The sequence below is a fragment of the Syngnathus floridae genome, chromosome 7, assembly GCF_059516105.1.
Source record: "Syngnathus floridae isolate MCC-2025c chromosome 7, RoL_Sflo_1.0, whole genome shotgun sequence".
Taxonomy (NCBI): Eukaryota; Metazoa; Chordata; class Actinopteri; order Syngnathiformes; family Syngnathidae; genus Syngnathus; species Syngnathus floridae.
In genome coordinates this window covers 5,792,498-5,814,999 of record NC_142419.1, presented here as the reverse complement: position 1 = coordinate 5,814,999, position 22,502 = coordinate 5,792,498, and the positions used below count along the sequence as shown (strand labels likewise).

General features: G+C 41.9%; 1 protein-coding gene and 1 long non-coding RNA gene across 12 annotated transcripts in view; one reads left to right on the top strand and one right to left on the bottom strand.

The window, feature by feature from the left end:
• Positions 1–730: 730 nt before the first annotated feature.
• Positions 731–22,502, bottom strand: part of LOC148394869 (pleckstrin homology-like domain family B member 1) — a 130,700-nt gene continuing 108,928 nt past the window's right edge. For 7 of the 9 annotated variants that reach the window (XM_088381540.1, XM_088381543.1, XM_088381542.1 and 4 more), the window contains 14 exons: positions 21,469–21,606; positions 20,551–20,679; positions 18,457–18,612; positions 15,419–15,529; positions 15,218–15,307; positions 10,651–10,761; positions 10,454–10,556; positions 7,181–7,225; positions 6,287–6,620; positions 5,394–5,484; positions 4,920–5,066; positions 3,999–4,218; positions 2,561–2,646; positions 731–979 (listed from right to left, as the gene is read on the bottom strand). In XM_088381540.1, coding sequence (XP_088237666.1) covers positions 839–979; positions 2,561–2,646; positions 3,999–4,218; positions 4,920–5,066; positions 5,394–5,484; positions 6,287–6,620; positions 7,181–7,225; positions 10,454–10,556; positions 10,651–10,761; positions 15,218–15,307; positions 15,419–15,529; positions 18,457–18,612; positions 20,551–20,679; positions 21,469–21,606 — 1,902 coding nt within the window. In that variant the 3' untranslated portion in view covers positions 731–838. Of the gene's footprint in view, positions 980–2,560; positions 2,647–3,998; positions 4,219–4,919; positions 5,067–5,393; positions 5,485–6,286; positions 6,621–7,180; positions 7,226–10,453; positions 10,557–10,650; positions 10,762–12,744; positions 12,880–13,738; positions 13,794–14,084; positions 14,192–15,217; positions 15,308–15,418; positions 15,530–18,456; positions 18,613–20,550; positions 20,680–21,468; positions 21,607–22,502 lie in introns of all 9 variants that reach the window. The other 2 variants (XM_088381547.1, XM_088381541.1) reach the window with 2 other exon arrangements.
• On the top strand, positions 8,271–11,058 carry LOC148394872 (uncharacterized). 3 transcript variants are annotated; one of them, XR_015859555.1, is made up of 5 exons: positions 8,271–8,713; positions 9,641–9,772; positions 9,941–10,015; positions 10,100–10,240; positions 10,467–11,058. It is a non-coding gene; the product is annotated as an uncharacterized LOC148394872 (long non-coding RNA). The 3 variants fall into 3 exon arrangements; XR_015859554.1 differs by having other exon boundaries at positions 9,641–10,015; XR_015859553.1 differs by lacking the exon at positions 9,941–10,015 and having other exon boundaries at positions 8,284–8,713; positions 10,167–10,240.

The following is a 22,502-nucleotide window of genomic DNA, read 5'->3' as shown; positions in this document are numbered from 1 at the left end:
GTTGATACATTTTAGAACTTGATAGCAAGTCATCTATTGAAGTGCTAATAGGTCCCTGTTTTAGCGTTAATAATGCTAAACTAACAGCTACCAGAATCCAGAAACAAAAGATGCATACTTTGCACTTCAAAACGGTTGAAATATGTCATCATCTTGGCATTGAGCAATATTCATCTCAATACACAAAATACTTTCATCACTAGTGTGAGGGTGAAATGACAGCCCATGTTGGTCAAATCCCAGTGTGCACAGCTGAATAAAGCCCTGAGCTGGAATGGTTCCAAATACTGTACTAGCTGTAAAATGTCCTGAAGCATGCACCTGTGCCGATGCTGTGTGTAATCTGTCGTATGTCTTGAAAGTCAAGACTGCTTTTAAATGGACCAAAGTAAGGAGGATGATGAACTTTGCTGCATTATACTGTAAATACAAGTGTACCTTACCACTGAACATATGGCTGCTCAAACAAATAGGTTGTTAACATTTGGCAACGTTTTCAACGCAGTTTAAAAAAAAAAAAGAAAGAAAAAAAACTGCATTACAAAAGATCTTCATTTGGCAATATAGAAAGGCTTTCTAAAGTCTGTGTACATTTTGGTATTATATATACGTGTATATATATATATATATATATACACACATACACATAGGTGTGTGTGTGTGCGTGCGTGCGTGCGTGCGTACACTCCAGGAGCTCCCCTTTTCAATGAGTGGCGGTGACGACTGAGTGAAATTGTGTGATTTAAAAAAAAAAAGACAACAAACAACAAGCCGTAGACTACAAATGGGTAGTGTCTTCAGTGTCCCTGCCGAAAATAAGCACGTACCATTTGCATTGTCAGTTCAGAAATTGGGTGTAGCCCTCGGCTCCTGTGACTATCACATCCATCCAGATCCTCATGGCCTCTGCCGAGGGCGCCACCATGTAATAGAGCCGGTCGTGTGTCTTCACGCAAAACGTCAAGGCGGGGTTTGGGCTCTGAAGGACACAAACATAAAAAATAAACAGACTTTACTTTCCCTATGTTTCACAATATTACAACAATAGAATGATACAGTAGAAGAATAAAGTTCCAATGCTGAAATATTAGAAGACTTCAGGACTCATTTTGCTGCTGCCTCATGTTCTTTAAGTTTTGTGAGTCCGTCTCAGAGGAATCCATACAATGTTACTGCCACTGACTTTCACAGGTAAGCTTGTCAATTTCAAGATCATATCATGTCTCCGCTCCTCGGTGGAACTCATCCAAACCTCCTCTCGTAGCCGCGTGTCACATTGTTGTCATGGAGTCCGTTCAAGTTTCTGTGCACTCACCCCTCCCCGCCTATGTCCTACCCGTAATTATTGTAATCCCTGTCTTGTATTTAAGTCCTGTCTGCATGTCACTCCCTGTAAGATCGTCCTGTTAACCTCCCTGTTTGCCAGTCCTGGTTGGTCCTGCCTGTCAGCCAGCCCCTGTTAGTCTGCCCCTGTTCGCCCGCCCGTTATCCCCGTTTTCCTGTTTGTTCTTGCCTGTTTGCCACCCTGTTAGTCCTTCCATGTTCTGTCTGTCTGTTCCCCTCATCCTCTCCTCCACCACACTTTTCGCTTCAATAAACCCTGGTCCAAGCTGCATTTGGTCGCCCTGTTACGTGATGATTTAGTGATGACTCAACATTTTAACATGGCTAAAAGCTCAAAAAAACTTGATTTTGTGTTATATGGCTCCTATTAATATTCTTAACAACTCTTACAATGTTTCTCTCATCAACTGCTGTTGTTTTTCTCTGCTTTACATGTGACATGTTACTTTTCTCAGCTTCATAAAAGACTGCTTTGTTTTACAAAACATCATGCATAATCCAAAACTGAAACTAAGTGATTACTATTGGAATAATAAGCAAATAAGATGTGATATATGTGATGTGGTAATATTACCAATTACCTGAAAATAAAAGCTCCTATATTCAGTTTGTCAAACACAAATATGTTTAATATTGTACAGGAAAAAAAAAATTGGCCTCTTTGTTCCAGTGCTTTTGAAGGGGAGTGTTTATGGCAAACAGATCACAATAACTGGAACAAGTTATAGAATACTACTTTTGCACAGTACTGCACATTTCTTCAGAAACAAAAGTAAAACTAAACAAGTGTCTCACTTCATAAATATAGGGGTCAATCTTAAGTTTTATATAAGTGAGAAACTGTATTCTAGACATGACATTCAGATGAGGTCCGGGAAAAAGAGGGAGGGCAGAGGGAACAAGCAGAATTAACAGATCAAACAAAACACACTGAGACGTAAATCCAATTTGAGGATTTCAGGTTTCAGTCATTCTCATTTACTGGCAGCTTTCCAACCACGGGGATGACAGTAACTAGACAGTGTGGTGGATACATACACTGGTCGGATTCAAGTTGAAAAAGCTCCTCTAGGCGTGAGAATAACCGGCCAAAGCAAACGTGCCAAAATAGAAGGAAAGAGCAAAGAATGGTGTGTGCAATAACAAGAACAACTATAGATAGAACAACTGCAAAGATAAATGAGGGAATGAGGTTGGATTTGAAATAACAGCATACCTTTGTGGCGCTGCGGAGGTGATCATAATAAACCTCTTCGATAGCCTGGAAGTAGATCACACCCTTCAGCTTAGTCTCATGTTTGTCTGAAGGGGGAAAGGCAGAATGATTTCATGAAAAGATTTGAAAATAACACATCATGTCTTTTCCAATGGAGTCAGTTACACCTTGAGTTTTACAATGTCATCATGTGACACAAGTCCAAGTTCGATGACGAGCATGTTTGCATTGATGGATAAAAAACGACAATCACAGCATTTCTGGCTCTCTCTTTTCCAAGTAAAAGCTGCTCTTATTGTATGCTTGGATTTGACTGGCTTCTTGCGCTACTCTGGTACACGATTGCACTTTGTTTCATCAGCCACTGCAGAAGTGCAGTAAGGAACCGGTGAGGAACTCAACACCCTAGTTCTACCTCCAGGCACAAACACTCCACAAGACAACTTAAAGAGTAGTAGGTAGCGATGCACTACATTTCGAGGAATATTTTAATACGCCGCTATTATCTGTTTAGCATTCAAATAGCCTCGCGTTTGCATCTCATTTGATTGAGACCAAAACGCTACGTTGCAGTAAGGAAAGATCAGCAGGAATTAACAGCCTTCACAATGTGGGCGTGTCACTTCCCGTTACTTATTGTTCAAGGTCAAGAGACAAGGGCAAGTGTTGCATCTCAATCAGCCTCTTCGGAGAGCGCCACCGCCTCGCGAATTTTGATGACAGCGCGAGTAATCTCAACGCACCTCCTCACTTGAAACTAGGTGCGCTTTAAGAGGCTTTAAGCGGAACCTTCAGATGACTTCAAGGGCTGAAAGTGAACAAATGTCCCAAGGCTCACGTCGGCACATCAGTCACTGTGCCACAAGCTGACGGTTTGGATTGAGCATACATGTTCAGACATCATTTTGGATAAAACTGACTGCTACGTACATGTCTGAGTCAGACACACATTTTTAAGGTTATCATTCATATTTGAAGCCATTTTATACCCTGTCCTTCCGAGAAGATTGGATGCACAAAACATCTGGAAAGCAATGTACTCTATAATGAGGCTTATTTCAATAATTATACTGCCACAAAATTTACTTACACAGTAATTATTATTCACAAAAAAAACTAAATCTTTGTCAACAAAATATGGCTCTGTATGATATACCATATAAAACATTTGTCCTTTTGGTGTCAAGACCATAAGATTATTAGGGAAAACCCTAATCTATAGGGTACAAATCAAATTCAAATAAGACTATCCCATCAAATATTTTTGTAATTGATTATTCTATCGTGACTTGACTTGACTCAATTTATTATTCTATCGGTATCGATTACTTGAATAATCTGATCGCTTTCATTTTATATAACGAGGCAGGAAGGAGTGAATCTAAATAATACAGAGAATTTCAAATGTACAAGGAGTTTTCCAGATAATTGTTCTTACCCATATAATATGAGAAGGTTCTTTTGAGGCGGTCAAAGACAAACCAGCGTTTCTTCCATGACTTGATCTTTCCTCCCATCTTGACCAGGTAGCCCTTGCACATCTTCTCAGTGAGTATGATGTGGTAGCAGGTGTCCACACTGTGGCCTGACGTCTCAATGTGGGCACGAAGGTCAAACTCCTCTTTCCTAATTGGCAGGTAGCGTGTCATGGGACGGGCCTGGACGCATGGAGAACAGAAGGAATAAAAGAGAGCTATGAAGAACATGTGACGGTTGCTCATCATTTACTAATCTAGTGTTCGTTTTCTAATAAAGTATATGTAACATTTTCATGTTTACATTGCATTTCACTGTATCAGAAACATTTCTTAAACCCCGCCTCAGAGAAGGTGCAATGCATTTCTCATGCAACTTTTCAACTTACAGCAGGGGTGGCCAAACTACGGCCCGTGGGCCACATCTGGCCCATTGGCCCTTTTAATCAGCCCGCCAACGAGTGGTATAGAATTGTCCAAATCAATCATCATTGATTCTCATTGATTCATTCATCATTGATGAACCCACCTCTAACCACGAGTGTAATACTTACAGCAGTGGTTCTTAACCTGGGTTCGATCGAAACCTTGGGGTTTGGTGAGTCAGCTTCAGGGGTTCGGCAGAGCTGGTATGCTATTTCCCATGTAGCCGCCCTCCGACCCTGCTCCATTGGCGCAAGCCCTATGGCCGCCGTCGCCTCAACTGTGGCCACCTGAATGGCTATTTAAAGATCCGTGTGTTTGCCATTCAGGCCACCCGCCGGATTCTGTCTTTTCTAGCCCCCTCAGCCCTCCTTCCAAACAATCCTGAGGAACTCAGCTACCGATTTGGAGGAGAGGCCTTTTTATGTCACACATTTGCATTTGGGTCTCCTTTTACTGACCTGAGAGAAGTTCTTGGCCCTCAACTTAACTTCCTTCTCCACCAGCTGCTGTCGGTGGAGAGTTTCATCCTGCAGTCTTTTTTCTGCTTCTTCCCTCCTTTTCCGCTCTTCCTCCAACATCTGATGGCGAGTGAAGCTCTCCTGTTCCTGAAAGAGAGCTATTTCATTCAATACTCTGGACTGGACTACACTTTGTAATCTAATTCAATATATATAATGCTTGTCAAAACACTATTGGCATATTAGCTATTCATTCTGACAGGAATTTCAACACTGTATCAGCACATTCAAGGCACAGAGTGACAAAATCAACTGATGAAAAGGCCAATAAAAATGAATGAAAGAACTAAATTACAATATTGAATCATTCGGCCTTATTGATAGCATCACTACAAAAAGTCATCAATCACCAAAATCTGATTCCAAACAATCACATGTACGATCACATCACGGCTGTGTTGGAATGGCACTTACCCGAAACTCAATAAGTCTGGCTTTCTCCATCTGTGCCTGCTTCAGCATTTTCTCCATCTCTTCAATCTTCTGAGCCTCCGGTCCTCCAACACTTGTGGCGGAAAGAAAAACACAGCATTTGCATTCAAATCGATTCAGAGATATTTGGGGTTTTATCAAATGCTTTTTCCCTTTGAAATCAGAGTAAAGGTGGCAGTGTCTGATTTCAATATATTCAGGTTTGTACACGAGAATTCACTTGGGCAGCCTGAGGTTGGAAATATGAACATTTTAGCTACCCTACATACAGTAGGGAAACAGTTAACATGTGTAACAATGTGCACTTTTAATTAGTGCACAAATGCAATTAAATAAATAAAATATTTTATCAGTACAGTTTTGTCTTGTGAGCTTCAACAAAGCTGTGAACAGTGGGTACAGTTGGGCGCATCCTGCAGTGAACACAACGTGCTTCCAACAGATGGTCCCCAAATTAAAACATGCAGCTAATGTCTTTAAATGCTGGGGAGCAGTTTGGGAAATGGTGCCTGTGGGTGCTTTTGTCTGTGTGCCTGACAGAATTTGTCATAAAACGGTTAAATGGAATTATTCCGAATCCTAGGCTTCTCTCTCATTATTAATGAATGTGTTGACATAGCACTGCCCATGAGGGTTATACTGTATACTGATGGCATTAATGGTTCACTACTCAAAGATTCACCAATTGTGATTTTTTTAAAACCTATTCTCTGTTACAGTGCGTGCTGAAACCCTCGCCTAATTGCTATTTTGTGCACTTTCTCAAATGCCTTAAATGCACAGTCTATTACAAAAATAGTTTGATTTTCTGCCATCAGTTATTAGTACAAGCAACAGTCATTAGTATTATGACTTGGTGAGGGTGTCGTGGGTACCTGGACAAATTATCAGGTGAGCAGGCGGAGTTGTTTCCTGTGGACACGCTGGTGTCCATACTGTCAGAGCTCTCTAAGCTCAGGGTGTCGTAGGCTTGCTCTCCGGCTGTTGCCGGATGGTGGTGCAGGATGGAGTGTTGGACCAGAGGAGGGGGGCCTGTAGACTTGTGACTCAGTGCAGGACTGTAGGTCATTATTGGGGAGTAGGAGGGCGTGGAGGTGATGAGGTGAGGCTGCAGGCCATGGAGCGCCTCCCACTGGCACTGAGCCTCTTCTGCGGCTCTCTGCTTGAGCTCCGCCAGACGACGTCGCTGCTCTTCAATAACCTGCTGACCTGAAAAAAGGGAAATCTAAATAAGGTAGGGGGTTTTGTTTTGCCTTGAGCAGTTGACATTACGTTTATCCTGCAAGCAAAACAGCCAACAAGTCAGTCGACACCCACAAAAGGTCAAATGCAGCTCAATAATATCAAGGAGTAAAGGGGTACCCAAAGTTTTCCAATCAGTTCGATTCTAGTAAAAGCAGGAGAAACACCAGACCAGAACCACTAATATGAATCATGCACCACACATCACATAATACAGGCTGTCTAAATTCCATCAGGTTTGATTACACATTTGATCTCATGTTGGTGAAAATTCATTGTTAGACACATCAGTAGGTAGGAGGAACTAAAGCCCATAACCTCAAAATATTATAAACATGCAGGAATTATAATTACCAAAGGAAGAAAAAAAAAGCATCTTTGGGAGTAAATGACACAACAGGCATGGAAGAGACTGAAGGTCAGAGGCATAAATTAACACCCACTGTAGTGTCAACAATGCAATTGCTGGATAAGAGAGTAAAGGTAACAGCATGGTGGTTTTGAGGTCAAACTGTTTCAAAGACTACCTGCTGATCTTCCCTCTATGGATGGCTGACTGGAGGCCTGAGGTTCTGAAGTCCGCAAAAACAGACACTTGTAAAAAATCTGTACATACTGCTGTACAGTGGATATAAAATGTCTACACACCATTTCCATCAAATGTCAGTTTTTTGTGATGAAACCAAGAAAAATAGTTTCCAAACACCTTCCACCATATGTCACCTATAATCTGTGCAACTTTTTTTTTTTGAGAGGGAGTAAAAATTAACAACTGAAATACAATGATTGGCTGTTTTCATAATGATCCAATCACATTTAAAATCATGTTAAATTGGAATGATCAAATTGTCACCTTTTTAAGTGCCTCTGATTGAACAAGTCAGGAAAAAAATTACCGTAATTGCCGGACTATAAGGCGCACCGGATTATAAACCGCACCAGCTAAAATTTAGGGATATTTCATTTTTTTTCTTACATAAGCCACACCGGACTATAAGACGCACGTGCACACGAGTTTTTTTACAAAGAAAGACAGTACATAGAAAGCCTTTTTAACGTTTTAATAACATACTTGAACATGTCTTTCTAAACATTGCCTGTGACGCAGCAGTAGTACCGCAGCAACGCGGAAGTTTGCACGCGAGTTATTAGCGAAGAAAGACTGGACACAGAAAGTTTTTTTAAAGCTTTAATAACATACCTTAACATTTCTTTCCAAACACTGCCTGTGACGCGGCAGTAATACCGCAGCAACACGGAATTAACACAGCAAAGTCACTGAGACGCGGCGGTAACACAGCAGCAACACGGTAGCACAGCACGAACAGGGCTGGTTAAAAAAGACATACCAGTAAAACTAAAAAAAGAGCCGTCTTCATCTTCTTCCTGTGCACTGAAACCATCGAAGTCTTCCTCCTTAGTGTCCGATTGGAATAGCGTTAGATATCCTTCGCCTCACACTTTCTCAGTCTCTCTTTCGTCGTCGGTTTTATGCATTTCTTCGAGTGTGAAGAGGTTCTGTTCATGCTAATCTTATTCATGCACGAAGTGCTAAATTATATTAAACTAGCGAGCGACACGTATTGCTCAAAAGCGGCATCATATGCATTTCTTTTATCCCCCATAATGACGGTTTGTGTATAAAAGCTTCCTGTCTTTGTGTGAATGCGGGTGTGTGCGTGATGCGCGAGACGATCTCGTCTTCTTCGGCGCATTATCTCTTCTTCGTCTGTCTCGCTCTTACTTCCTGCTAGAGCGCCCCCTGGAGACCGGAGGCCGTAAAAATCCATAAGTACGCTCCAGAGTAGACACAAGATAATGTCATCAACATCGACTGCCTTTGGCTTAAAAGCGGCATCATATGCATTTCTTTTGTCCCCCATGATGACGGTTTGTGTATAAAGGCTTCCTTTCAGTAATGTCCGTCTTGATCGCGTGATGCGCGAAATGTAAACACAAACTGGCACGTCTTCTTCGGCACATTATCTCTTCTTCGTCTGCCTCGCTCTTGCTTCCTGCTAGAGCGCCCCCTGGAGACCGGAGGCCGTAAAAATCCATAAGTACGCTCCAGAGTAGACACGAGATAATGTCATCCACATCGACTGCCTTTGGCTTAAAAGCGGCATCATATGCATTTCTTTTGTCCCCCATGATGACGGTTTGTGTATAAAGGCTTCCTTTCAGTAATGTCCGTCTTGATCGCGCTCTGCGTGATGCGCGAAATATAAACACAAACTAGCGCGTCTTCTTCAGCGCATTATTTCTTCTTCGCCTGTCTCGCTCTTGCTTTCTGCTAGAGCGCCCCCTGGAGGCCGGCTGGAGTTGTTATCAAACAACTTGTTTGATTTAAAAGAAACCAGTGAAGTGATTAAAAAAATGAAAAACAAAATGAACTGAGTACAATTACAATGCAGATTGTCCAAACAGCGCGAGAAAGGGTTTAGAGCACAGATGTCAAACTCAAGGCCCGGGGGCCAGATACGGCCCGCCACATCATTCTATGTGGCCCGCGAAGACAACTTGTGCATCAAATTCGTGTGTCATTACTAGAATTGCAAATTGTCTTCACTTTTAATAATAGCTTTTTTTTTTTAAATATTTGACCAGTTTTTACTCGTCTGATTTGAAAACGAGTTATTTGTCAGTTTGTTTTGTAGCTTTTACTGTATATAATAGTGTTAAGAGTAAAAGTGATCAAGTCATCACAAAAATCACGAAAAAAATCTTATATAAGCCGCACCTGACTATAAGCCTCAGGGTCCAAAATTTTGGAAAAAAGTCGCGGCTTATAGTCCGGAAATTACGGTACTAGAAACAAAATATTTCGCTGGGGTTAATCAGACTCTAACCCTAAGCCACAATTACGTTTTTTTTTCGTCGTTTCAGTTATTTTCAATCGAGTTTTTAATGTTATAGATCCCATTAATAATGTGCTTTTTCTTGGTCTCATTTTTTAATAATCACAAAAACGCTTGGCATTTGAACAGGTTCCTACACATTCACCAGTGTGACTGGTGCCAACATGCACCTTTTGTATTGCTGACTGGCAAATAGTAGTCATGAATAACCAGCGACTTGTTTCATCATCGACCTTCAAGATTAATTTAGATCCATGAAAGGTAAATAAAAATACCCATGTAGGATTCAGTGCACAGTGTGAGTCCTCCAGGTTTATTATAAATTACAACCACACAAACAAAAATATATATATGTTGAATAAAAAAAATATACATACATATTGAATTAACATGTCTCTGATGAATGACCATTAACATGCCTCTGTGAAGGCAAAAATGTAAAGGGCAATTTTCTAGTCTTGAATTGCATTCGACTCCACAAGTACGCATAACGCTGAGTAATAGGTGGGTGACATAGACGTTATTATTAATATTGTTTTAAACATTTTAGATTATTATTATCTATTACTGATATTATTGTATTTTCAGAAAACAACAGAAAAGGTGCATGCCAGCAAAGGAGGATCACACGTATATTGTTGTCTATTGTTCACAGATGTATGAAGCACTATAAAAGATGAACAAGAGCTGCTGACTTTTAAAGTACTGTCACTATCCATAAGTGTCCAGGCAAGCAAGACAAGAGAGTTCTAGCATTTTTTTAAGTATATCCTCAGATAAGTTGAAACTTTAAAGAAATAATCTAAATGTTTCAATGCCCATAATGCCCACGCGTGATGCTGGGTGTCAAGTTCAACATCAATATAATATTCACTTTCTTGAGAATGTATACGTATATATATATATAAAAAAAGAAAAAACATTAATACAGTACGTCTTTACCTTTCTGCTGCAGAGCGAGCTGTCTCTTGGTCTCGATGCTCTGCATGGTGGCAGCCAGGTTTCTGGGCAGACTGCTCGAGCTTTGGGGGGCTAGAAGAGGGCTCTAAAAAGAATGAGCAGTCGATATCGTCAGAGGATTCTCTGGCATGAGGCACAGGCGCAGGAAGGCAATTACTGCTGAAGAAGAAGAAGTCTACCTTGGAGCTCGTGTTGCGGCCCAATGTTGCTGCTCCCTCCTGCTGAGTGGATCCAGACTTTACTAAATGAGGAGATTGTCCTGGATTGCTTTCCAGCTTGGAGCGGAACACCTGGGGAACACAAACCTGGATGAGGACCTGTAGTTTGGCAAGTTGAATTTATTGCAACGTATTGGGACTTCAGTGTGACGGTCACGCCAATCATAGATGAGATGTTTGAACCTGGAGGAAAATTGCTGTGAAAAGCTGTTAAAGGAGGCAATGAATCCACTTTCAATCACAATGCGAGAGTGTTATACAATCAAGAAAGCCTGTTGAGATTAGTTAGTGATTTAATAAATGGAACTTTGATGCTGCAATCACATCCTGTTTAAGTTAACTGTATTAGCAATAAAACATTCTACTAATGTTGTGGGATCGATCCTCAACCCTGGTGACCACGCCGAAATGTCCTTGAGCAATCAGAATCAGCTTTATTGACCAAGTTTGTGCATGCCAAACAGGGATTTTGACTCCGGTTGATCTCAGTCTCTATTCAACATTTAGGTAAATAACATTTACGTGATGAGAACAGGATGTTATTGCACAGTGATACTCAGAGTCATCAGAGCGACAGCCTGGGGGAAGAAGCTGTGTCTGCGAAGACACTGAACTACAATTTGCTCCCAGTGTGGACCTGGCAGGGCCTTGCATGGTAGCAGCCACCCATTAGTATATCAATGTGTGTGTGAATGGGTGAATGTGAGGTATTGTAAAGCGCTTTGGGCACCATGTGGTGTAAAACAGCACCATATAATTGTAAGTCCATTTACCATTTTACTTGCGCTGGCGTTAGCAATGAGATAGCAAAAGCTTTTTACTATCGCATGAGAGGGAATTTTATAGCTTTAGCTTGCTTTAAAGACAGTATGGGTGAGTGGAATGCAGCATTATTTAGCGCTTGACATTCAGGGCTATATTTTTGTAGACAGTGCATCTGTGCGAATGTTGGCAGATTCTGATTTTGATAGAAGCGCAAGACTTGTTGCACCTCTTTGTCAATTTGCCAGATTGCCCTGCGACAAGTTTGGCGTTCTAGTCCAAAGAGGGAGTGTCCTTGGAGATTCGCCTGACGGAGAGCCAATTTGCCGCAGAAAGTCGATCTAAATTCACACCTGCTCAGACTATGACTACATACTGACCATAGGTTAGAAGACAACAAAAAACGATTTGAATCAGAAAATCGATTTTGTTTTGAACGAAATTACATCAATTCGAGCTTATTTGATTTGTTCCATGGGAATTTATTAGACTGCGATACAGTATTTATCAAATAGTTTTTTTTTATTGTGAGAGACACTGTATATCTTTGAAGGAAATGCCACATTTACAGCAATTCATATGTAAAACGAAAAACTCATTGCATCGCACCTTCTTGAACTGAGCAATACCATATCAAACAGAATTGTAATGCAACGCAATCAAACCAGATTGAATCGTTCCACCAACCTTGACTCAACTTGAGATACGTATCAAATCATTTTTTATTAGAGAAATGTACACCCCTACCACTGGTCTAATGTGATTTTGATGAATTTGATCGAGGCAGACCCTGAGTTTTAAGTCACCACTGGTTGTCACCAGCTCATTCTGTATAGCTGCTCACATTGTCGGTTCCCACAACATGGCTAGAACAGAAACAAAGCTCCCTTACACACAGTTTGCAGCAATTATGTGTTGTCCTCTTCCATACATACAGTAGATATCTCAGTCGAGAGTGTCAGTTGTATCAGGTTTAAAGGGAATGACAGGAGCCACATTGATTGGCAGCGACTTAAGTCGGCTATAAACACTCCCACAGAAGCGCAGCTTGCACACCCGCAGATCCACCAGGCTGCAAAATAACTAACACCTGTCTACCCACCTCTGGCTCAGAATTGTGCCACCCATCAAACCGAATTTACGCCGTTCAACAAAAATAGAGCCCTATCGGTTGTATACAGAAATGAAATTGCTAGAAAAAGCAGCAAGGTTTAACCTTGCAAATGCACCATCATGTGCAAAAAAACAAACATAAAAACAGGATAAATGGAAAAGACAAAGAAGACCCTCTACCTGCAGCGCGGGCCTGCGGCCAGACATAGACTTGGCTGGCAGAGAGGGAGACCAGAGCTGGCTGGAACCTGACAACAGTTCCTGGTACCACTGTTCTAAATCTAGTTTGAGCAGTGGATGCCTGATGCCCTCAGACTGGTAGTGCAGAGCCCATCGAGCAGCAGCAGCAGAGAGACAGACAGGTGCGGCATGGAAAAGACAGGCAAAATGAAGAGGAAAACAATGGAGAGTTTAGAAAGCATTTAAAATAGCAAGGAGCAAAGATGAAACATTCTTCTAGACTTTTAAATTTGATATTGAATATCTTGTTCCTATCAACTGCGGTACACTTTATGCCCTCTAGCCGCTATAGCCCTGTTTTACATTCCTGTATACTAATTCTACGTGTCTACAGCAATGGCCCAGTTTCTCACAGTAGCATTAACATGTTCATCCTGTTCCGTTTTACTTCATCTTTCATTGAATGTAGCTCCCCTGCAGTTTGAATAAAGTAGTAGAAATTACTGCAGACACAATTACTTGTTTTCTTAAAGTAAAATGGACTGTATCATTTGCTTTTTATAACCAGGCCCTAACGTGCACCTGTAGCAGTAACCAGACAAACCGATCGACAGGATAACTGATTTCTTGGACATTAGACTATTAACAACATTGACTGTGACGTTAATCATTTCTATGACAAAAAGCTATTTTTTGCCACTCCGTGAAAACGATATGTGGCTTCCGTTTTGAGGCAACACACTTAAGTGCAACTCTACTACATCATACTGCAAAGTGTCTCAATAGGCCTTGGAAAACAGTCTGGTAATATTCCATAACATTTATATTATTCGCTAAAAGTGCCTCATCTTTAAGTAACAGTTTTAGATTTACTTTTTTACAGTGAGAAACAAAACATTGATGTAAGATGGGTTAAAACTACTGACAGAAGATGGAGAGAGAATTGCGGGTTTAGAGGTTATGTAAGGAGTAAAAGCAGAAGGACAGCACACACCTCCAGAGAGACAGACAAGGAAGAGCCAGGAGAAGAGAGGGGGCAGGAGGAGGCTCTTAACCTGGGTTAACCCCAGGGGTTCGGTGAGTCGGCTTCAGGGGTTCGGCAGAGCTGGTATCTCATTGCCCCGCCCTCGCCCGCGGATGGCCGAACACACCGGTAGCACCCCCCCCGTGGATGGCCGAACACACCACCGGTAGCACCCCCCCCCCCCGAACACACCGGTAGCAACCACCTCCGTCAGTGGATGGCCAAACACATAGGTACTTCCCTCCCCCACCACCCCCCAACCCATGCACATATGAACCTGATGGGGTTCGGTACCTCCAAAAAGGTTAAGAACCACTGGTCTACACCTTCAGACTGTAGTGGATGGCAAAGTGGAGAGGTGGGATAGGACTTCAGCTTGGGCATCCCATACATCTGATTCAACTGGCTCACTGTCATATACTCCTTTGAAGGCATATACGTACACGTATGGACACAACAGGAAAGGCAGGGAAAGAGTAGAAATATCAACAGACAAACTAGCGAGGCAAGCCCAGCAGGGTGGGAATGCATCAACCATATTTGGATTTAACAGAAATGAGTACTTTCTATGAAAAGAGAAAAAAAAAAAAAAGAAAGTATAAAGATTGAACTCTGGGGTAATGAAAATGAGGATGTGGTCTGAGACCAAAACCCGGCCCCACTGTGATCGGCACAGCAAAGAAGAGGCAGATGTTATGATCTGGTTTTATGTCAGGTCAGAGTGCCGAAAGAGTGTTAAGTGGGGCGAAAAAATGTCGCAGTTATAGCAGATATCATTAATACTTTAGCAGATGTTTCCATCACATGATTTTTTTTCTAGACTGTTGGAATTTATGACACTAAAACATTGACAAAAAGTATTTACTTACACATGGATTAGTTACCCACCACAAATTTACTTTGACCGACTCTCGTGAATCGTTGGTAGAAGTTGGAAAAGGTTTTACGCAGCAGTAAGACCCTCCCATGAGTATACTACACGATATCATGGGGAAAGACAAAAAGCTTCAAAATTAATGGTATTAAGATACACACTGAGGCACTACTAAAGCTTATCTAAACCACAGAAATGTGTGCCATTATTATAGCTAGAGGCAGTAAGAGAATTTTTTATTGGTCATGCACGGAAGTTGTTGTTGTCATTGTTTATGTTCACAAAGGGAGTAATACGGTGAACAGGACATTAATGATGCAGAGTGAGGACCTGAGCCGAAGCACCGAACCTCTGTTAGATGAAGTGAGGGGTGTATGTGCAACTCTTTTTTTAAGACAATTAAAGGTAAAAGTGAATTTTTTAAATAAAATAAAAAATCAACAGGCAACTATAAGATCACAGTAACAAATCACAGAAATGCAAGAGTCAATCATTAGTCACCAAAGCAAAGCTGTCTTGTGTTTATGGATGTGAAGTGTATCTTTTCCTTGGGTAACAACAGTATTATATCTTACTTCTCTCATGGTTGTAGGGGACTTTGGGAAGCTCTTTCCTCCAGTTAAACTGTGATACCTCTGCTCCAAAGCAGTATGCCTGTCCTTCTCCTGTATTACAAAGACAAGTCTTATAAACTGCATTCAAATCTGTATTCTTGCCAGATCTGTAGCATCCTTGCATTAACATTACTGCAACTAGCCAGCATTTGAATCATGAACCTTTTGGAGCATTTGCAGTGTGATGGTCTTGTCTTTGGCGAGACGCTCACATTCCTGAGATGCCTGGAGGCCCAACTGGTTGGCCTGATTTTCCAAAGCAGACACTTTCTCCTGAATAAAACAAAATAAGACAAGTGAGGGTTTGGCATGTCTAATGCAATTCTATGGAACTCTGCTGGGAATTAAAAAAAAAAAAAAAAAAAAAAAAAAAAAACCACACATGGTGAGAATTAGTAACACATATGAATGGTCGAAAGCATGGATGGGAAACGTAGATGGTAGAAGAGGCCACAATTTTTCATCAGTGTCACTGGGGGCTGCCACATAGGACTAAACACTTCCTAACCAAATGAATGACAATTTAAAATTGATTCAAATGAGGACTTAATATGTGCATAAGTGCAAAATAGGTGCTCTTAACATGTAATTTTTGATAATCCACTTTTCAGTGATTGATCCACTATCCGAACACAACAATAAGTGGTTAAAAGCAAAAAAGAAAAAAAAAAAAAAAAGGATCGCTGAAAAAAACATTTGGGAACCACTGGTTTAAAACATTCCAGTAAATAATGGTAATAATCATGGTGTTATGGACAATTTGGTACTTACTAAGTTTGATGTGTGGCACGCGTGTGCGTATCGTCTAAACTTAAAAGCCAACTGGTAACCTAGAGTATTTTCCGGACTATAAGCTGCTACTTTTTGCACAAGTTTTGAGCCCTGCGGCTTGAAGTCCAGTGCGACGTATCTGTGATTTTTTCGTGGTTTTTGTGACGTCTAATACTCTTGTACACTCATTAGTAAAAAGGTTGTGGACGGCAGTTGTGCGGCACCGCTTTGCTAGTCGGAGGAATATGTGACCAGACACACTGGGGTGAAGAGTGGCATGTTGATCGCATGTTCGTCCGTCAGGCATAAAAAAAAAAAAAAGTGCAGCACAATTGACACAAAGAGACAGAAGGAGATCAAAATGGATATTACTAGAGAAAATACTTTTTATACACAAACCCTCATTATGGGGGACAAGAGAAATGCAAATGATGCCGCTTTTAAGTTAAATGCAGTCCATTTGGCTCCTAACGAAAAAAATGGAGCTGCTGCGTGTACTGTAGAGATTTCTTTCAGCCACTAGAGGGGCCTGGGCTATTGTTGATGACATCTTGTTGCATCACCCTTTTCAGGATTTTTTTTTCCGGGTAATGTCTTCTCTGGAGCTTTACCTGTAGCTTGTATCGCATTGCCAACTTTACCCCTGTAAGTGGTCACATTTTATTTATTATTACTTGTGTGTTGCTAGTGCTCCCTGCACATTAAGTAGATTATAGTCGTCGCTGAGATTTATACATGTTTGTATGTTTGCAGAGCTCCTTCATCTCTGTCACTAAACATTATGTTAATAAAAGGTATGCGTCCCCAAAGAACCATCTCTTTCCTGACAATTCTGTGTGTATATTCTCTTACAAATGGTGATAAAAGTCCTGCGGCTAATAGTCTGGTGCGGTTCATATATGAAAAAGACAAGATTCATCCTAATTTTACCCAGTGCAGCTCATAATCAGGTGCGGCTTATTGTTCGGAAAATACGGTATTCTTCATCAATGATTTTGACATGACCAGCTATCTTAAGCTAGAGGAAAGAACTTAAATATTTGCGCTACTTAGTGAAAAAGTAAGTAAATTTTTCCAACCAGATATACTATTTGTGACTACCGTATTTGCCGGTGTACAGGTCGACTCGGTGTATAAGTCGACCCCCTAAAATTCGACGGAAATTTACGATTTTATGATATATCCTTTGTATAAGTCGAGCTCAATTGTTGCATTATATTAAACTTCAAAATTCAATATGCGAAATTTATTGACGAAATGTGTTCAAATTCCGGGAGGCCGTGCGCATGCGGCTGTTTATAAGCACCGCGGAGGAGATCGCGGCCGGCGAGCTCGCGCACGCCACCCGGCACCAACGGGAGGCCGGAAATAGCTCCAAGCCGAGCGGATCGGCACTTTATAAGCACCGCGGAGGAGATCGCGGCGCCTCATTGGACTTCCAGCGGCCGGCGAGCTCGCGCACCCGCCCGGCACATCCGGGAGGCCGTGCGCACGAGCCAAGTGGCCGAAAATAGCCCCCGCCGAGCGGATCGGCTGTTTATAAGCACCGCGGAGGTGGTCGCGGCGTCTCATTCGACTTCCAGCGGCCGGCGAGCTCGCGCACCCGCCCGGCACATCCGGGAGGCCGTGCGCACGAGCCAAGTGGCCGAAAATAGCCCCCGCCGAGCGGATCGGCTGTTTATAAGCACCGCGGAGGTGGTGGCGGCGCCTCATTCGACTTCCAGCGGCCGGCGAGCTCGCGCACCCGCCCGGCACATCCGGGAGGCCGTGCGCACGAGCCAAGTGGCCGAAAATAGCCCCCGCCGAGCGGATCGGCTGTTTATAAGCACCGCGGAGGTGGTGGCGGCGCCTCATTCGACTTCCAGTGGCCGGCGAGCTCGCGCGCCCGCCCGGCACATCCGGGAGGCCGTGCGCACGAGCCAAGTGGCCGAAAATAGCCCCCGCCGAGCGGATCGGCTGTTTATAAGCACCGCGGAGGTGGTCGCGGCGTCTCATTCGACTTCCAGCGGCCGGCGAGCTCGCGCACCCGCCCGGCACATCCGGGAGGCCGTGCGCACGAGCCAAGTGGCCGAAAATAGCCCCCGCCGAGCGGATCGGCTGTTTATAAGCACCGCGGAGGTGGTGGCGGCGCCTCATTCGACTTCCAGCGGGCCGCGCACTCGCGCACGCCGCCCGGTTCAAATTTTCTAAGTGCAACGCACAATGAGATGCATGAGAAACGGCCTTGGTTACCATCACATTTGAAGCGATGAATACGAAGTTAAATTTTATGACTCGGTGTATAAGTCGAGGTCGATTTTTTTCGGTCGATTTTGGATCGAAAAAGGTCGACCAATACACCGGCAAATACGGTAATTACACAAAAATGCTAACTATTTCAATAAATTATGGCCTCCTGAGATGAGAGAATGTGTTTTAGGCTTCCATACCTTCCTCTTGGCAACAGTGCTGTGGTACTCTGCTCTCTCCTGTAGCAACTGCTGGCTCATTGTCTCCCTTTCCTCCTCCAAGCTGCTTTCTCTCTCAAGTTGTTGAAACTCCAGATCTTCAAACTTCTTGGTTCCTGCTTCCAGAGCTTCTCCATCCTAACGAATGGCAACATGTGACATGTTGGGTTGAATAATCACCACTAAGCCAGTTTAAAGTAATTTTTACACAAGTTTGCTTCCAAGAGCAAAACAAAATACTTTTGACTTCAACATTTGGACAGCATGTTTTCAAGAGATGTAATTAAACTAACATTTGTGAAATAATTTTAAGTTCACAGCAAATGGCAAAATGGCCACTCACTGTGATGGATACAAACAGGTGGATTTTGCCTGTTTCATTTACGTATAGTCCACAAACAAAACATTATTGAGAAAACTGTTTCTTCTGGTTGGGCTGCATAGAACATATTATTATGAGGACGATTTTGGGGTTGACCTTCCCTTTGAATCAATAAAATAAACATCTTTAGTTTTGGTCCATGTTAATTGATTAGTGTGCGGTTAACATAAGTAAGCCAGCCATGACAAATTGCGGAAGTAATCCAGATGAGAACCACACACGCAGTGCAGCGCAACCATTCACACGAGCCACACTTTGCCAGCATACCTCGGCAAGAGCTGACATTACCAGGAACTGCTCGTTTGATTCTTTGTCAATATTGGGAGTTGCAGAAACATGTTGATGTGGCATTAAATGGGAAAAATGTTCACTGTGTGATTGACATATCTGTGAAGGCCACTACAAGGACTTCTTATGTTGTTATTGTATGCACTGTGTCTGCCAGACTGCATCACTATGGTACAGTGCATGTTGTAATGCTGCAAGGAAATCAGTTGAAGTCGGTGTCATGCCATCTCACAGGCATGATGTGCTACACAAAACAGTTATAAACGTGCCACCCTGACTTCTTTATAGACACACATTTGTTCAGCACGAGTGAACTTCAAGGTCCGCGGCAGTTGCTTTGATGTTTACAAAGAAGAACATGACATTTTTAAAAGAATATGTCAAAGTTGGGGTGGGTTACTTTGTCAACTATCCTCAAAGTTCACCAGTCAGACTACAAAGCCAAATTATTCTCTTAGATTTTTGGCTTTCGTATTCATTTGTCTTCAGATTTCTTTTGATGCATCTCTTCTTAGAAAATGTTTTATAACATGCTGTATTGGAGACTGCTTGGAAGCCGAACTCACCAAGACTGACCTCAAAGCATTCCATTACAAACAAAAACATGTTTGACAACCATGTTAAGGTAGTACAGTATTTGGTTCTGACAACAAACATTCATTTTTTATTTTGTGTCTCTGCTGTGTCATTTTTTTTTTTTTGGAGGGGGGGGCTTCATTTTACTGATCTCTTTGAGACAATTTGCTCCAAGTCTGCGATCATAAACTCTGACAGCAAAACGTGTTCCAGAATTAGGGATTGTCTATTTTCAACACCAGAGTTTACTGCAATGCGATGAGCCAAGCGTGTAAAGATCTATTTTACAATATAATTAAATTAAATAGTTGAATGTATACATTATGCAGAAAAAGCACACACACAAAAAAGTATAAATTGAAGTACTCAAAAGTTATTTATAAATTGAACAATTTTAAAGAAAACTATACCAGTGATTTTTCTTTTAAATATTTACAGGCTTTTTTGGTAACTAAGCATTTTTTATGTCGCAAAAAGGGGTGTACATCTCTCTACTAAGAGACAATCTGAACCATAGAATCTCAACACATGATGTGCAATAGGACTGAAAGACCATTGAATTTCATAGCAGAATGATTCAATTCAGTTTGATTCAATGGGACTACGATTCAATTGGTAAAAATGGGTTTAGTATTGTCTTTTAAATCACCACATTATATTGTGCAGGGTTGAGGTATGGTGATTAGTATTGGTGTAACAAAATTCAGCTTTAAATGGGAGGCAAAGCCTTGAGGAACTTTCAAAAACTGTGTCTTGGATGGAGTTCCCTTGGGGGGCTGTTGACTGAACTCTTTTGCTGGAGTACTTCTGCTCTACTACTGACGACCCACCCTTTTGAACCGTTCCTGCAACTGTTCGCGCAGTGACTCGGGACAGTTATGCAGCTGGTTCTTCAGCTCAGCATGGCCCTCCTGGAGTCTCTGTAGGGCCCGGCGCTCGGCCTCCACATTAGCCCTCTCCTAGAAAGACAGTGCACACAACCACACAGAGCATGGACGGTTGAAGAGGGGGTTGATGGAGGAATAGAAAGAGAAAAACGGGAAGAGGGGGGGAGAGAGAGAGAGAGACACACTGCTCAAATTTCACGCCATGCAAATAAAGAACTCAATACGTTAACAGTAGACCAATTGTTCTTGATGGATCACTTTCATCCAGAAAGTGAGTTTGATGTATTACAATTCTTGCAAAATATGACATAAATACGTAAACATGAAATTGACAATTATAAAAACATGGGTTTTCCAAATGTCTTTTTGATCTTCCATCTGTTAAAACTAGCTCGTGGTCAGAAGAAAATGTTTTTCTTTAAGCTTCTACAATACCCTCCTGATCCCCATTTGCGACAAAGTTGTGTAACAGAGCAAAGGGTAGACTGACAAGGTCTGTCATGTAAGTCATTAAGAAATGTAAAAGAAAAAAAAAAGAAACATGGATCAGACAAGCAGCAAGTGAATTTGAAGAAGCGGGGGGAAATTAGAAGATGTTAACGGATGAAGCAGCAGAGTTAAAATCAGGGAAGTGATCGGTCTCAAGGTCATGCAAGCAAATGTTCACAATCCCTTGAATGCCTTCAAAATCTTACAATTATGGCTCAGACTCAGAATTGCTTGCCACATCTTATACATTGACATCCACAGTGATGAACTAACTGTCGTCTTATTTGACATTAGAAAAGCAAAGTTAAACTGTGTGTGTGTGTTTACTCTTTCCTACCAGCAGATAAATAATCTCCACGAAATGATCTGTACCTTGTCTTTCTCTCGCTGAATGGCAATTTCCAACTCATCTAGCTTGCGCTGCAGCTGACTGATGATGTCCATCTCCACCTCGATCTGGTCGAGTTCTGCCTGTCTCTCTCCCTGCAGCAAGGCACGTTCCATATCAGCCTAGAGGAGTGCAAAGTCACATCATGTAACAAAATTTTATATTTTTCACAGAATATGCAAATTACCGTATTGGCCCGAATATAAAACTATGTTTTTTGCATCGAAATAAGACTGGAAAAGTTTATTACATATATATATACACTCAAAAACCACACTACATTGTATCATACTGACATACCTGGCCATATCTATTCAGCTTATAGTAGTACCAACAACAGATACCGTATTGGCCCGAATATAAGACGGCGTTTTTTTGCATTGAAATAAGACTGAAAAAGTGGGGGTCGTCTTACATTCGGGGTCTAGACATTATACCCATTCACAACGCTAGATGGCGCCAGATATCTTTAAAGCGAATGCTGAACTTAACTCCCCAGGCCAAAGCGAACCCCTGTCATGAAGAATGAAAATAAAAATAGCGGTACCACGAAGAAGAAAAATAAAATATAGCGGTAAGAAAGAAAAGAGAAGAAAATAAGAGAACAGATAACAGAAAATGGAGAAACGTAGCGACAATCTGGAGAAAAGTGGGTCGAAGATTGGCCAGGTTAACCGGCAGCTGAAGAGAAGTTATGATGCAAACTTTAAGATGATGGTGATAAATGAGGCAGAGACTTCAAACAATTGCAAAGCAGCTGTAAAATATGGTGTCACAGAGTGTAATGTACGGAGATGGAGAGCTCAAAAAGATCGCCTCAAAAATGGTCACAATCAGAAAAAAGCTTTCCGTGGTCCTCAGATCGGCCGCTTTCAAGAGTTCGACAGGAGGGTGTGCGCGTACGTGGACAGTGACACTGAGCACAGCAAGGCAGAGGATGTTTGTGAGGAGTAATAATTTGACATGACAGATCTCAGCTACTCTCAAGTTTAAACCACTTTGCATTATTTTATTGCAA